Source organism: Onychomys torridus, unplaced genomic scaffold, assembly GCF_903995425.1.
Source record: "Onychomys torridus unplaced genomic scaffold, mOncTor1.1, whole genome shotgun sequence".
Lineage (NCBI taxonomy): Eukaryota > Metazoa > Chordata > Mammalia > Rodentia > Cricetidae > Onychomys > Onychomys torridus.
The window spans coordinates 77,862-95,242 of record NW_023411852.1 but is presented as its reverse complement, the minus strand read 5'-3'; the positions used below and the strand labels follow the sequence as shown (position 1 = coordinate 95,242).

At 34.3% G+C, this 17,381-nt stretch overlaps 1 protein-coding gene across 1 annotated transcript; it reads right to left on the bottom strand.

The window, feature by feature from the left end:
• Positions 1-3,055: 3,055 nt before the first annotated feature.
• LOC118575395 (vomeronasal type-2 receptor 116-like) lies at positions 3,056-16,446 on the bottom strand. The gene is made up of 6 exons (XM_036175976.1): positions 16,290-16,446; positions 9,047-9,372; positions 7,879-8,685; positions 6,747-6,974; positions 5,545-5,668; positions 3,056-3,957 (listed from the first exon to the last, which is right to left on the bottom strand). Exons 1-6 carry the CDS (start codon positions 16,444-16,446, stop codon positions 3,056-3,058), a joined length of 2,544 nt encoding a protein of 847 aa, XP_036031869.1.
• Between the last annotated feature and the right edge of the window lie 935 nt (positions 16,447-17,381).

Here is a 17,381-nt window from a genome sequence, read left to right as displayed (position 1 = left end):
AATGAATTTATGAAGATGACAGATACCTTTAAAGAGCATATGAAAAATTCCTCATAAAGAAATTGAGGAAAAGACAAATAAGAAATGGAAAGAAATTAATAGGTCCTTAAAAGATAGTCAAGAAAATCAAGAAAAATCAAACAGGTGAAGGAAACAGTTTAACTCTTGAAAACTGAAATAGAGGCAACAAAGAAGACACAAACTGTGGGAGTGCTGGAAATGGAAAATCTGAATAAATGAATAGGGACTACAGATGCAATCAAAATCAGTAGAATACAAGAGATGGAAGAGGAATCTTTGGCATTGAAGATACAATAGAGGAGATTACTACTCTCTCTAAGAAAACATTTAACCCAACAAAATCATAACACAAAACCTCCAGAAAATCTGTGAGTCTATGAAAAGACCAAACCTAAGACCAATTATGTTTTTATATCATTTATTTAATGTTTTTTTTGTGACAGGGTTTCTCTGTGTAGCTTTGCACCTTTCCTGGAACTCACTTGGTAGCCCAGGCTGGCCTCGAACTCACAGAGATCTGCCTGCTCCTGCCTGCCAAGTGCTGGGATTACAGGCCTGTGCCACCACTTCCCAGCTTATGTCATCTTTATGTTTCCTTTATATTTATGAAAATATCTCTTTTTATTAAATGACATATCCTAAATACAGTTTCCATACTCTCTTCTTCCCCAGGTTCCCTCTAATTATTCTCCATATTTGGAGCAAATCCCATTTTATATTTCATTAGAAAACAATCAGGTTTCTAAGGAATACCTGTAAAATATAAGATAGTATATGAAACAAAATTTAACGTATCAGAATAGTACAAAACTACCATTGATGAGTAAAATTCTCAAGTAAGTGCATAAGAAAAAGATATAACCACAGGGACCCACTGGTTCACACTCACAGGAATCTAATAAAACCACTACTCTAGAAACTGTAATATATACACAAAATGCACAATATAAAATTAAAGAGAAAAAATGAAAAACTCTGACAGGACATTATGATACAAGGAATCTCCAAAGACCCCAGTGAATTTGTAATGTCTTTGCAGTCTAAGTGCTCATTTTGCAGCCTCTTAAAAACTTCTTAAAAGTTTTTATTGCATTAATTAGAGAAAACTAGACTTCCATTTGTCATTGTAGAACAATGGGGAATAGCTACTGGGTTAGGAATGTAAGAATATCAACACTTCCAATATTATGCTCTATGATCACAGTTATAAAGAACCAGTTCAAGCCTTCTGTATGTTTTCTCAGTCTCTGTAAGGGCATATGTGAATTTATCTTATTGATGCATTGGGTCTTGTTCTATTGGTGTCCTCTATCGCTTCTGCCTCTAACACCTTTTCTGCCTCATCTGTAACAGTGTTCCTTGGGTATTGAGGGGAGGGATTAGTTGGTTGCACACAAATTTAGAGCAGAGAATTCTAAGGTCTATCATTCTCACCATAATATCTGGCCATGGGTCTCTAAATTGGCTCTCATTTGCTGCAGGTGCTATCTTTGACAAGAGTTGAGGAAGGCACTGATATATTCCAGAGTGGTATTAGGAGTTATTTTATTGCTTTGTCCCTTTACTAGAACTGTTGTATTTGGTTTTACCATAGGCCTATGTGCTGTCTAGTTTCAGATGTTATGAAGCAAAAAAAAGTGTCAGTTATATTTTCCATTTCATGGAGTGGATAAAAAGTCAAACCAGATGTTGGTTGCGTTTGTTACTCCTCCAAGGTCTATGCCACTATTGCAGTATCTCATGTTGTAGTCTGTTCACCTGTGTGTGAATTATGGTTTTTTTTGTGTGTATGTAAGTGTGCGTGTGTCTACATTGCTATGTACTCTACATATTTGATTTCATTGTTCTTTGTTTGTTTGCTTGTTTTTTCAAGTTGGACTTTTACCTGTTTGTTTTCTAAATAGAAAGTATATGAAGCCATTAAGTTAAATGGTTGGCATTTAAGGAAGATCTGGGAGGGGATTAGGGAGGAGAAACCATGATCACCAATTATTGTACAGAAATGCATTTTTAAAAATCTTCCTCATGAACCTATTCTGAAAAATAGACTCTACCTGTTTTTAATTACATTATAGTTATAAACATAATTTACTCTCTAACTTATTCTTAAAATTTTACAACTTATGAACTATACAATCACTGGTTAAAACAGGTGACACAATACAAGGCAAACAGCACATAATGTCTTAGACATTTATGCAAATGTATATTTTACAAGAAATAAGAAGAGTCAGAAAAGTTATTCCCAAAGATTACATATCTTATATCTTATATGAAATGTGGATAAAATATGGGAAATTGGTACCATAAAGATGCAGGATTACATAAAACACAGTTTCATTTGGGAGAATTTAGAGCAATTTACCAAAATTTGGTAATAATGAATGACTGAATACATGAACAATTCGGATATCTATATTCAAAAATAGACATAACCATAGGCTATACAGAAATAGTACCATGGAATTCACTGTTTAGATAATTACCTGATTAGCTGATATCTGATTTGAGCTACAATTAAGAAACAAATTTTCTTCATTCTATTCTAGTATGCAGTACTTTTTGCCATTATTTTGCCAAGTAATATCTTCATGTCCAAATCATACTCAATTTTTAAAATGTGCCTTCCTTCATAGCAAAATCATGCATTTAATGTAAGCATAATGAATGCTGGGAACATATCAAGGGCATCAAAAACACAAGGATATATATGAAAATGTTTGGGGCTATAAAGGCAAAGTTTCACAATGTTGAAGAAGTAGAGAATATCTTCATGTCCCATTCATCTTTTCTTTAATATTATTTGGGAGTGAAAATGAATTTTTATAGAAATAGACGTTCTGATTTAGAGATACATGTAGAAACTCTTAGAAGATGAAAGAATAAGGATGGATTTCATCAATACATGACAGCAATATATACAAAATATTAAAATGCTATATGATCTCTAACAATTGGATTTGTGCTAAACATGCTTGAATATTTCAATGTAATTAATAAATCATAAACTAAGCTGTAAGTTTGACTTTTCCTCTTAAGGTGCTTTGTTTCGGGCATGATAAAGCACATTCAATTGACGTCTGAACAAAATAATAAAGCACTTGGGGAGAAAGATGCAACCTAGGAGGCCTGCACTGGAAGCTAAGATGGAAAAGACTTCCATGGCCACCATGAGTTTCCCCTTGGTGCTGTGGTAGACAGGGAGGAAGCTGACCCACACACTGAAGAACACCAACATGCTGAAAGTGATGAACTTGGCTTCATTGAATGTATCAGGTAATTTCCTGGACAGGTAAGCCATAGTATAGCTCCCAAGTGCCAAGGAGCAGAGGTAGGCCAGGACAGAATGGAAGGCAATAGTAGAGCCTTTGTTGCATATAATAATTATGTGACCATGTTCAGAGTAAGCATCTGAGTCAATAAAGGGAGGAGAGGTGCTCATCCAAATTCCATAGGGCACAAGTTGAATAAGGGAGCAGACAGGAATGATAAAGTTAGGAGCCCTTGATATCATAATCCACCTTATCAGTCTCCCTGGAAATGTGATCTTGAAAGCCAGAACCACAGTAATAGTTTTGGCCAAGACTGTGGAGAGAGCCACAGTGAACAAGACTCCAAATGAGCTCTGCTGCAGGATACAGGTGGCTGTGTTTGGCTGGCCAATGAATAGCAGTGGACAGAGAAAACAGAAAGTCAGAGTGATAAGCAGTATATAAGTGAGAACCTGATTGTTGGCCTTGACAATGGGAGTGTGGTGGTACTTCACAAAGATCCCCAAAACACCAGCTGTTAATGCAAAGAAGCCCAGGGACAAGCAGGTGAGTGCCATCCCCAAAGGATCATCATAGGACAGAAATGTCACTGCTTTCTGGAGACAGTGGTTCTGTTTGGTGTTTGCATAATGACTTTCTGGACACCTCACACAATGATCCACATCTATGCAGGAATTAAAGTTATTATGAGTCTCTGCTCAAGAACCCCTTTTATATCAATCCACTTTTCATCACCATTTGTCTGGCATTTGCCCACATTTTCTTTGTTGTTCCAGACTCAAGTAAATCAGTCCTCTATAGTGAAAATTCCCAAATTCTCTTAAACAATGATTCTAGGTTGATCCTACCTATCTTCTTTGTTGCACATACAGTAAAGAAGTCTAAATTTTATATTGTTATACTTAAATATACTTCAATTAAGTGATAAAATGCTTTTTTATTTATTCATAGAGTCATGTTATTGAATTAAATTACATAAACCTAACTTGATTATAGGATCACTGAAATTTCTTTCTTGTAATGTTCTTTTTAGCCATCAGACTCAATTCAGCAATTTCCTATGTGTTCATTGAATACTCCAGTATGTTCATTCTCTGACAATACTTGTAGAATGAGAATTATTAGATTTTTGAAAGCTGGAAGAATTCCCCATGTGAAACTGTTTATTCAGTTTTAGAGAGAAAAGAACTATTTAACAAATAGATTTAAAACTATAATCTAGTCTTAGTTGGGCATGGAATAATTTTTTGATAACTTATTACTTATTACTTATGAGTTTCATCTTAAATTCAAAAGTTATAAATATCATTGAATTTATTACACATATGTATTAAGAATATTTCTATTTTATATTTTTTTTTGGTTTTGCAAGGCAGGGGTTTTTATGTGTAGCTTTGCAGCTTTGGAACTCACTCTGTAGCACACGCTGGCCTCGAACTCACAGAACTGCCTGCTTCTGCCTCCCAAGTGCTGGGATTAAAGGAATGCACCACCATTGCCAGGCTCCTCATATTTCTATTGAAAAAGTTCAATATTTTTGCAATGTGGATTTTGTAATTGATTAAAGTCTATTGAATTTATTATTTTCTATTACCTCATATACCTTTCTTTCCTATTATCATTTAATGTGTTAGTTCTTTAGATGTGTCTTCATTCTACCTTCTCTCTCTCAGGGTACTCTGGTTTTTCTATATCCTACGTCCTTACATCTATCCATTCCTAACTGAGCATGAATGCTGTATAAGCACAACCATATATTGTCTTTAGTAAATGCACAGTGTATACGAGTGATGACAAATGTTTTTGAGAAATTTAAAATTATTTTTAATATTCATACACTTCATTATACAGGTTTTAAAGTACAGGACCACTGTGTTGAAATATGTAGCAGTTATATTTTAGTGCTTCTTCTTTCTTACTAAAAAGTGCCTCGCTAAACTGCAGTCATGCAGTACTTGATGTTGATGTATCTAAATTCCTCCAATGAATATAACTAACATGTGCAAGAACAAACTGTGGCTACAATGTACACAAAACCTATATGCACATTAAGTTTTTGAAGGGTCTGTACAGTTAGTCTCACTATGCATATTTTAAAATTAGGCAAATTAAAGTCACCAAAGAGTTTGAATGTTTTAAACTTGATGAATAAATACTAAAAAAACAGAGTATTCAAGAAAACAATTCTGACATTCAAAAATTGCAGCTATTACACAAAACAACACATTTGATATAAATGATAAAGACTTACTGGTCTCATTGGAAATCTCATTATCTGGACAAGGAGTGCAATCATAGCAGCAGACAGGCTTGCCCTCCTGGGGAGATTTTCTGAATCCTGGAACACAGCTCTCACTGCACACAGAGCAAGGAAGCTAGGAAGTAAATATAGAAGAGAAAATACTCAGACGTGTACTGTTTTAAACAATCACTGTTGTTTTCAATATTGAACAATGGCACAGAAATTTTTATATTTACTGTTTGCATATTGCAGATTCTTTTTGTTGCATTACTTATCATTTCAGTATAGTATCCCCTATGGACTTCAATTTGTTTCAACAATGATCCAAAGGCAACAGAAATCTGAAGGATTGTGGAAAAATAAATGGTAGGAAAAATAAGATGTTAGTTTACTGAGGACATATCATAGTGGGCAACTGTAGTGTCATACTAATCCTATTCTGTACTTCCTCACAGCTGGAGTGAGCAACTTTGTTTCCCAGTGGTGTTGCTTCATTTACATTTGTCAACTTGAGAGGATTCACAATTATCTTATAAACTAATCTTTGTGACTTTCTATGAGAGATGATCTTGTTTCTGCACTTGAAGTGGGAAGTTATTCTATAATTATGTAGCAACATTTCATTGGTTGGTAAGGACTGAAAGAAAAACAAAAAGGTGAAGAGCAAGGTTTACATCTCTCTACTTCCTGAGTGAAGATACAACATGACTCACTTTCTCAGGCTCTTGCCAACATTATTGCCTGAATCATTATCAAGTGCTCACCCTAATGAATCAAGTAAAATCTAGTTCTTAAGGTATGTTGTGATGCATAGAAAATTTGCTTCCTTTTCAGCAGCAAGAGAAGTAATTAACCAATGGGTATGTACCTTCCATGCTACAGTGGATTGCCTGGTGCCTGCAATCAACATAACCATGCACTTACATCTCCTAATCAGGCAGCTTAATTAATGCTTTTGTCAGTTGGTTTCAGTGTAGGGATTAAATCTTAAAAATGGACACCATACTTATAAGTGCAAATAAGTGCCCATAGAATAAATTATGGGAAAATAAACAATTCCATTACTCAGAATAAGGCAAGACAAGCTTCCTCATATGACACTATTTTTGTGCATTGGGAGGGTCACTGAGTAAAGAAACAGCAATCATTACATCCACAAACAAATGTTTATTGACATAGAGATGAAAACAATGAGATAAGATCCAGCCCACCTCTGTAAATTCTATAGCCCATTGTATGATATGGTCAGACAAAAGCAGTTCCTGCCCTTCTGGAGCTTTTGGAGAAAATGTTCCAACTTTCATCTTTTTTCTAAGGCTCTCAGGAAAATTCCAGATGTTGATAATATCATATTCTGCATCTAATTTCTTTGGTGAATCCAAAACTACTATGTTTCCAGCTTTATTTATGAAATGGATATTCTTGAGAAAAGGGTGAAGCTAAAAGAGATGCATAATCTGATGACTAAATAATTCCCAGTAAATATCAATGGAACTTGATGAAGCAATGGGTCTCATTGTCTTAAATCTCTAGCATAAATAGCAAACTATACAAAGCTATCCACATTTTAATGGATGAAGACCAAAAATGAATATATCATGTTTCTATACTGCCACTTAGTTTCAAAAGAAATATTTCACACACACACACACACACACACACACACACACACACACACACACACACACACACACACACACACACACACACACAAAGAGAGAGAGAGACAGACAGAGACAGAGACAGAGACAGAGAGGGAGAGAGAGAGAGAGAGAGAGAGAGAGAGAGAGAGAGAGAGAGAGAGAGAGAGAATAACAAACAAACTAACAGAAAGATTTAACTAATGAATGTTGATTCAAGAAAATGTCCACAGTTTTAAGGGCTGGTAACATCCAAATATTTAAGTAATCTACTCAAATTTTAGGTTGTAAATGGAGTTTTATGTCCAAAATGTATCAAATTGATCAGTTAGTTAACGTAAACTTAGCTTCATAATGTGAATGAATATCTAGTAATATTTGAAAATATAGAATCTAGTTCTCTTATTTCTATTATGAAATAAACTTAGAGATATTTGGGTTTCAATTGAGTATATTATCATAAGAAGATTCTGAGTTTAATTGTAATACAAAGTAGATAATGTCATACACACATTTGAATTACGTTATTGCCACCCAGTCATCATGAACAATGACACATGTTTTTGCAATGACAAAGTACATTCAGTCTCTCAGGTGCATTTTGGCAAAATCTGCCACATTGTACAATCGTGTTCAGAGTGCTTTTATTATAACATCAATATTTCATAGTGCATTTGATAAAATATACAGGAAGAGAAATTACCTCCCAAGGGAAGGTATATACCTTCCCATTTCCATGAGGCTGGATTTGTACTTGTTTGAGTGCCATCGCATGGAGACTGTGAGCCACAGCATACACAGAATTATATAAGTTGTAACTCTCTTGAGTCATATCCATTTCCCAAACATTTTTAGGCAACATTTCCAAAGAAGCATTGGGTAGACAGTTACCCAAAATTTTACAATCAGGTCCAGAAAAAGAGCAATTGAAGTATGTGTTCCAGAACATAGCAAGAAAAAAGTCTTCTGGGTATTTGGAAGGGTGGTATGTCTGGATAAACTTCCTAAAATCAGAAACCTCAGTGTGGTGATGCGCAAAAATGAGACTGCCATGGAATGTATCAAATATGAGAGATGTAGTAAGAGAAGTTTCATCCCATTGTGACTTTAGGACCCAGACTTTCTTGTTGAATACCTGTGTTGCTATAATCATAATTGCACCATGTAAGGATTCATGGTCACCATAAATGATAACCACATTTGCAGAAGATTTATTAATTTGCCGGTGCGTTTTTATGGAAGGTTCATAGTAGGAAGAAATTGGGATGTCTGGAATCATTTCTACAAAAGCTAAACACACTCTGTTCTTGTCCATCTCTTCTTTCAAGTCTGATAGACTCTCAGCCCCAGTGTGGTCATCCATAAGAACCAGTCCCACCCAGGTCCAGTTGAAATGAACCATCAAAAGGACAATGCCATGTGAGAGAGATGTGTCCCTGGGTGCTGTCTGATAGAGAGAAGAGAACTGGCGTCTGTCACTCAGGATAGTGTCAAATGGCCCAAAAGTAAGCTGAAGGAAATTTCAGATAGGAAACAAATGAGGACATTGACAGAGAACACACTCTTACAGCAAAGGTGGCACTTGGGATTAGTATAGTGTAATTTATTCTCATGCTGTGATAAACTCCCATCTTGTTTAAGACAATTATCAAGAATTCCTCACAAGACAGAATTTCCCAAACACCCACTACAGGCTCCAACCTATTCCTCTTCTCTGTCTCAGGCAAAGTATATGGGGCTGCATTACCAAATGCCTGATTTGTTTTCTTTGATTGATGAATGACACAACCTCACTTCCTTACATTTGAAAATATCTGAAATGTCTGCAGTTTAATGCAAGTTTCTTGTTCCCTCACAGCCATGTCCCTCACCTGTGGATACTTGTAGAGATTCAGCAGTCTCCCAGTAAGTGCAGATGTTGCCCATGATGTTCCTGTAAGTAAAGCAGCAGGCTTCTTCTTACTTCTACATTCATAATTAGGACGTACTTTTTCAAATCCTGTGAGGCAAGCCAAAGCTTCCCGAAGAGTAGTCCCTTCATTGCTATGAATATTATAGAGATGAAATCCTAGAGACGTGTTGGGTAAAATGTGAGTATTTCTGTTGATCTCCTCAATGGCGAATATAAAGGCCAGAGAAAACTGGTAGCTCCTCATCTTGTACCTAAGAGAGGGATTCTCATTATTTTTGAATGGTACTCACATCATACTGTCTACCAGTATGATCTCATATATTCTTTGTTATATATCTACAGACAGTAATTTTTGTTGTCATGGTAATGGTTATAATTGAAATGCCAGGGTATATAGTAAGTGGTGATTTAATTACATAAAAGCCTCAGATGGATCTATAATTTAGAGACAGGAAAGTTGATTGAGCTTATATTACAATCAATTTGGTATTGACAATGAGAGACAAGCTTCAGCCAGAAAAGTTCAACAGGGTCTCAATGCTAATTCTGACTTGTAAGTCCAAGCCAATGTTCATTTAACTAAGATTAAATGACTTTTGTTCTTCATGCCGCTTTGTTCTCTGAGTGTCTGTTTTTGTTTCAGTTGAGACTAACAACATGTTTATTAAAGATTGCTATGTGAAGTTTCCCTATTAAAATGGAAGTGATAAAAATTTAACCTCAACATGCTTTAATCAAAAAATCTTAGTTTATTAGAATTTGTCTTTTGTGTTATGTATGTAGAGATTACTCATATGAAATTATCAATTGTTTTTCATATCATAAATTTAATAACAAAATGATTATAAGTAAATACTTCTGTAAACTAAAACTAAGGACTTTGACCTCGTTCAATTTATTCATAGTAATACTAAAACTACAAATTAATATTAAATTCTCATACTTATTTGATCAATATAACAACATAGTTAAAATAAATAAAAATGACTATGTTACTGAACAGTTCTTTGAAACAATTAACCTGAGATTTTACATATACACTTAATGTCTGCTTTTAAGTCAAAGACATAGCAAATCATACATTTCAGATCAAAATGATATTTCCTGATTCTTACATCAACTTTATTTTTACAATATGGTTTATATCTCTTAGTGTTATAAAATTATTTAAGATATTATTGTTCTTATACAAGGACATGTTACTCATACTGCAATATTATCATCGCTTCATATACAAACACATTATATGTGTTCTTTTAAATTATATATATATATATATATACATATATATATATACATATATATATATATATACAGTTTATGAATGCATTTACTAATAATTATTTTAATGATTATGTGGATATTTTTCACCAGGAAACCTGATTAAAAAATAAATGAACAAATATGTGTTTGAAGATCAAACACAGTAATTTTACTGTATTAAGTAAAACACAATAAACTACCACTTTCAATTCTATTAGATCAAAATGAACAGAGGACATATTAAATGTTAACATACCTTTAAAAAATGAGATGACTTGATGGTATATTTAAAACATGGGGGGGATATCTATCTATGTAATGACAAAATATCTTAATACATGGTGAATAGAGAATTTTCAGTGAGACTATATCTGGGTCACCCACATTCTCATCAGAAAGACCATCCTCATTTTCTATCAATAACCAATTATGAATTCATGGATGATGTATGGTGAACTTTGATGAGAATGAAACTTGGTTTCAATGAGAAATTAATGAGAAGGGATAGATATTACTTGAGACCTCCCCAGTGAAAGAATATTCTCACAATAGATAGCAAATTTATTAAATTTGTTAAACCTCAAATGTCTCATGGGGTTTTCACTTGGAAATAAATCACATCAAAAGAAATTTGATTTTCTGTCAGTATGGGAAGGGTTGAAGTTGTGATGGCTTTTCTTGTTTGCTAACTTGACTAAAAACAATATCTTAGAGGCCAGGAAGCTTCCTATTAATCCAGGTATTGTAGATATTAATAATCAAGATCTTGAGGCAGAAAGACATACCTTTAGTGCAGATCTAATTCTGATGGACATCTGTGCAAGCAAAGGGAGAAGGAAGCTTTTGCTCTTTGTCCGCTTGTTATCACCCCACTAACAAGTCCATTCTTTTACTTGAATTAGAACCTACTCTGATGGATTCTAGAATACATATCAAGATATGTGGCTTTGATATACTTAACTGTGAGATATATATTGATCCTTTACATCAGGTAGTCAGAGAAGTAAATGTATACATGCAAACATGTATAAAGTAAAATGTAAAAAAATTCATAGAGCAATAATTTACAAATAGTAACAATAAAGCAATCCTGGTAAAATAAACTTTAATATGTGGAATTATAATGTTACAGATAATATATGTAAATAGAAAAATACAATAATATTCATACAATTTGAAAGCTGTTTTCTGGAATATAAAGTATTTATGCTACATCATATAATACACTAATTCAACACACATACACACAAACACGAACTCATGCCTTTGAATAGCTAGAAAAGAAATTAGCATTTTCTCATCAAAAGAAATGGCTAATATTTTGAAGAAATATGTGTCTAGTTATATAAAAATGTTAAAATAAATATAAATGTATATGGAAAAATAAATTCAGCTATGTTCATATCAGCATTGTTTGTAATAGCTAGAACCTGGAAACAACCTAGACACCCTTCAAATGAGGAATGGATAAAGAAAATATGGTACACATACACAATGGAGTGCTACTCAGCAGAGAAAAATAATGGACATCATGCGGTTTACAGGCAAATGGATGGATGTAGAAAAAATCATCCTGAGTGAGGTAACCCAGACTCAGAAGGACAAACATGGTATGTACTCACTCATAGGAGGATACTAGATGCAAAACAAAGATGACTAGACTGATACACCTCCACGATGTTACCAAAAAACAGGACTCTAGAAAGACACAGGGATCGCCCAATGACAGAGAAATGGATGAGATCCACATGAACAACCTGGATGACAGTGGGAGTAATGAAGGGCAAGATTCGAGGGAAAAAGAACTTAGGGGAGCAAGAGATCCCAGCTGGATCAAGAACAGAAAGGGAGAATGAGGAATAACAGACCATGATAAATGAAGACCACATGAGAACAGGAAGAAGCAAAGTGCTAGAGAGGCCCCCAGAAATCCACAATGATACCTCCACTGTAGACTACTGGTAAAGGTCAAGAGAAGGCCTGATCTGACCAAGTCTCGTGATCAGATGGCCAAACATTCTAACTGTCATGCTGGAACTCTCATCCAATAACTGATGGAAGTGGATGCAGAGATCCTCAGCCAGGCCCCAGGTGGAACTCCAGGAGTCCAATTGTCAAGGAAGAGGAGGGACTGTAAGAGTGTGAATTTTTGAGACTAAGATTGGAAAAGTACAGGGCATATAGCCAAATGAATGGAAACACATGAACTATGAACCAAAGGCTGTGGAGCCCCCAACTGGATCAGGCCATCTGGATAAGTGAGACAATTGAGTAGCTTGAATTGTTTGGGAGGCACGCAGGCAGTGGGACCTGGACCTGTCCTTAGTGCATGAGCTGGCTGTTTGGAACCTTGCACAAACACAGGGACACTTTGTTCAGCCTGGAATAAGGGGACTGGACCTGCCTGTACTGAATCTACCAAGGTGAGCTGAATCCCCAGGGGAGTCTAGGCTCTGGAGGAGATGGGAATGGAGGGGAGTGGGGGGAGAAGGTGGGGGAGGGGGGAGAGGACAGGGGAACCCATGGCAAATATGTAAAATTAAAACACTAATATAATAAAAAAAATCAAAAAATAAAACAATAGAAAAACAACAAAAAACAAATAAATACGAAAAGAACATCATTCACAGTGAAAGAAAATCTTTAAGACAGGATGAAGATTTTTCTGGAAATGAGGTCTGAAGTAGAATAAATGTTTTGTGTGTCATTTTATTTTATTTTAAATAATTTAAATCACCATATATGGGATAAATCATTCACTTTTTGTACTTTAGATGGTAGATTAATGTCAAAAGCATTCAATAATCTGAAGAAGTTGTAGATCAAGGCAATAAAACATCAATTAATCAAATGGGGTAATGGCATGTACAGATCTTGTACAAAAGAAAAGCACATTCAACCAGCACCTACATCAAAAAGTTTTTAACATCACTGATCATCAGATAAATGCAAATGTAAAAAATAATAAAAGTGATGATTGTTTTTAGTATTTTTAGTAAAGTGACAATGTTTCAAGATAGAAGATACTTCATTAGAAAGATATGAATAACAGAAATGGCCAGTATGTATTCCTTAATGTTTCCTAAGTCACATTCTTTCCATTGAAATCTAAAGAAGATAGAACATATTAGAAATTCTGTTAAAAGAAGAATATACAATACTGGAAAATTAATAGGTGCTTAAATCATTGATATTTGAGGGAAAATCAAACCACATGGAGATCATGTTATTAATGAATGTAAATGGGAGGGTAATTGATGAACATATGTTTGTAGTTAGTGTATCGATATACATGAGAGAAATAAATAATCAAGAAATGGATGAAATGATATTGATCAATCTTGAAATGTATAATTTGTCACGAAAAGGAAATATAAAAATATTTGAAATGAATATAACATTGTGAGAATTTTCAGAATAATCACAAAGCAAATGTTATGTCCTGTAACATGAAACATGTTTATTAGTAATAATGGACCTAATTGTAAATATTATGAACTCAAAATTATCAAGGAATATATTTTCCTGAAACTTACAATTTTCTGTAAGGCAAAGACACTGTCAAAATGACAAAATGGCTGCCCACAGAATGGAAACAATCTTCACAAACTCCATATCAGTTAGATGGCTGATATCCAAATTATATTTAAAAAAACTCAGAAAACCAAGGATTAAAAAACTAATATTCAGCTAAAATGGGGTACAATCTAAATAGAAAATTCTCAACAGATGTATCTCAAATGGTCAGGAATCACTTAAAGAAATATGCAACATTCTTAGCCATTAGTGAAATGCATATCAAAACAATACTAGTATTTTATCTTAAACTTTCAGAATGGCTAAGATCAAAAACTCAACTGACAGCTCAAGCTGGTGAGGATGTGGAGCAAGGTGAATTGCTCCATTGCTTGTTGGAATGCAAATTTGAACATCAATTTTGGAAATCATTATGGTGGTTTCTCAGAAATTTGGACTAGATCTATCCCAAGACTCAGCTATAGCACTCCTGGAAATACACCCAAAGACCCTACACTATATGACAAGAACACTTGGTAAACTATGTTCACAGAAGCTTAATTCATCATAGCTATGAACTGAAACAACCTAGATGCCCTTAAACTGAACAACAGATTAAGAACATGAGGTACATTAACACAATGAAGTATTATTTGGCTGTCGAAAACAGATATATCATAAAATTTGCTGACAGATAGATGGAATTAGAAAAGATCATCTTGACTGTGGTAACCTGGACCCAGGAAAACAAACACAGTTTGTGTTCACTTATAAGTGTATATTAGTTACAGGATAACCATGCTACAAGCCACAGATACAGAGAAGCTAAGTAACAAGGAGGTTCAACAGGGAGGGTGAGAAACATGCATTTGTTTCATGTTATGAACATAAAAAACACACTCATAATTATATTGTTAAAATGGTATTTGACTTGTCATTTGTACATTGAAGTAAATATGAAAAAAATGATGTCACTCATGAATAGAGAGATCATCTGCTTGTAATCACTTAGAGGAGATAATATCATCCATTCACAAAATAACTTTAAGGTGTACCTTACCAGGAAACTAGGCATCCTGCTCATATTCATAACCAGAAATAATATGAAAGGATATATATTTTCTTGAAATACATATAGAAATGTATATAAAATTGGAAAAATATATATAAGTGTAAGTTTATATATGCATATATAACACTATGTATGGTTATATATTTATATATACTGTTTACTTATAATTTTTAAAATTACAACCACGCAAGAGTAAAATAAATTTAGAGAATAATTCACAAAAATTACTGTAATGAGTTATATTCCTGGCCACACATTCTATGTTCTTTTTCTTATGATTCTCAGGAAGAATATGCACATGTGCATTCTATCAAAATATGAGGAAAAATAAACAAGGGGGTAAAACAAAATAATAATACTTTCTTCATGTATTCACATAGATACACTCCTGTAAATGGATATCCGTCACCATATTTGCTTTATCTGTTTTACAAAACTGTTCAAAACATACTAATATCTACCAATTTTCCCCTCTGCTTATTTCTCCTACTCTACATTCCCTGTGCTGAAGAGTTAGTACTTCCTCTAGCTTTCAATAAAAACACAATCATATCACAAGGACCGAAAGTCATTGTCACTCCTAATTGTCTATATTCTGATTCTGACTCTACCTGAACTTTGCTCTGCATTTCCATTTTATAGCATTGTGTCACAAATTAGTATAAGACATCATCCTCTATTTCAGATCCCATGAATCTTACAACTACAGAAAATTATGCATGGAATATAATGGATCTTACTTCCTTCACAAAGAACTATGTGTAGGCACTTCCTTTCAGCAGAGTCCAAGAACTTTTATTAACTTGTCTGCCACTGTCCTCTGATCTTTACATAACTAACTTAGACACTACCCACTGAGGTCACCTTCAGCATCTATATGACCTCTAGAATATATCTGTACCACTTGTAAAAAAATTATAAACATAGGAATGAAATGGAGCAAATGGTACAAAATTTACAGAATCTAAAAGCATCCTCATCAAAATTATAGATAAAGATTGTAAGTCATTATGAAAGCATTTGAAAAGAGGAAGACAGAAATTCAAATTCTCATATTCTGATTTGCTAAGTAGTAGTAGCTATCACAGGCAGTCCCTGTCACTCTACCATCACACAAAGACTCTGTATTCACTGCAAAGAATGCCTTCATTTCTTCTCAAAGGAGAACAACTACCCTTGAAAAGGGCCCAAAACAGTGATTGAAGTTGTAAGATATTCCATCTACATAGAAAGCCATGAAAATATCCCACCATCAGACAGATAAAGGCACAGCAGAGGTACATAGACATACATTTTAAAAGTACTTACTGTATCACATTCTGTTTTTCAAGTCTAAAATTATTTGTTGTACTGTCAAAAACATAAAAAAGTGGAACAAGGGCAGCAATCAGCACATTTCCATCATGATATAAATGACGTTGTCCTTTTGAATGGCACTGAGTAGCATCGAAGGAGGACAAAGGAACAAGAGACTGCAGAAGCCAGAGAAGAAAAATCAAAGAGACCATTATAAAATAGAAGTGTCTATCACACTGTAAGCATGGGGGACAGGGATCCCAATGTGTTCAGCAGCTACATATAGACCTCATATTTTTGGGAAAACAAAAGTTTGCAATAATTTTGGTATCTGAAGTCATCACTCTAATCACATGCACTGTTTTGACATGTTCCATCTACACTCCATGGAGAATTTGAAAACCTTTCTTCTTTGAGACGTTCCATCTGAGACCTGGCATTCAAGATAAAAACAAGCTTCAAAAGACATTTGGGATCTTCTTTAGCCACAGGCCCCATGATTTCATCTAAGAGGACAGACAGCAAGACCCCAGGGATGACCCTTCTTGAATAGACTTGCCCAGAGCTCTATATCACAAAAGTTACATGAGACAGTGACTCGGGATGATGCAAAGACCTTGTAAGGGAGGATGTCAAGGGAGATGAGTTGGAAAACATCCTAAAAAAAATGTGCCATACAGACTGATGCTCTGAAAGGCAGTAGTGCGTCATGTTCTATAAAATTTTAAAATTACCAATCGAACTTGCAAATGTCATGGAGAAATCTAAAAATTTATTTTCTACAAATCTTGCATGATTACATACCAATATTTCTTTTATGTCTTCCTATTCTCTAAAATGTTTTTTGTCTCAAGCCTTGGAAACTGGCAGGATGAATTCATAAATTCCAAATCAATGGCTCAATCAATGATGTGATTAGGTTTTCTGTTTACTTTTTGAACTCTGACCTACTGTGCTATTGTGTGTTCTTTTCAATGTAGAATCATTCAGTAAATATAAAATCCTGATAACTCCTACATCCAGAGAAAGAGATTCAGCAACTCTTTTTACTTTTCTTTGAAGCTGGATTACTGAAAACAACTCCCCACTTTCCATAATTAATAAATAAATAAATAAATAAATAAACAAACTAAATGATAGCTTATAC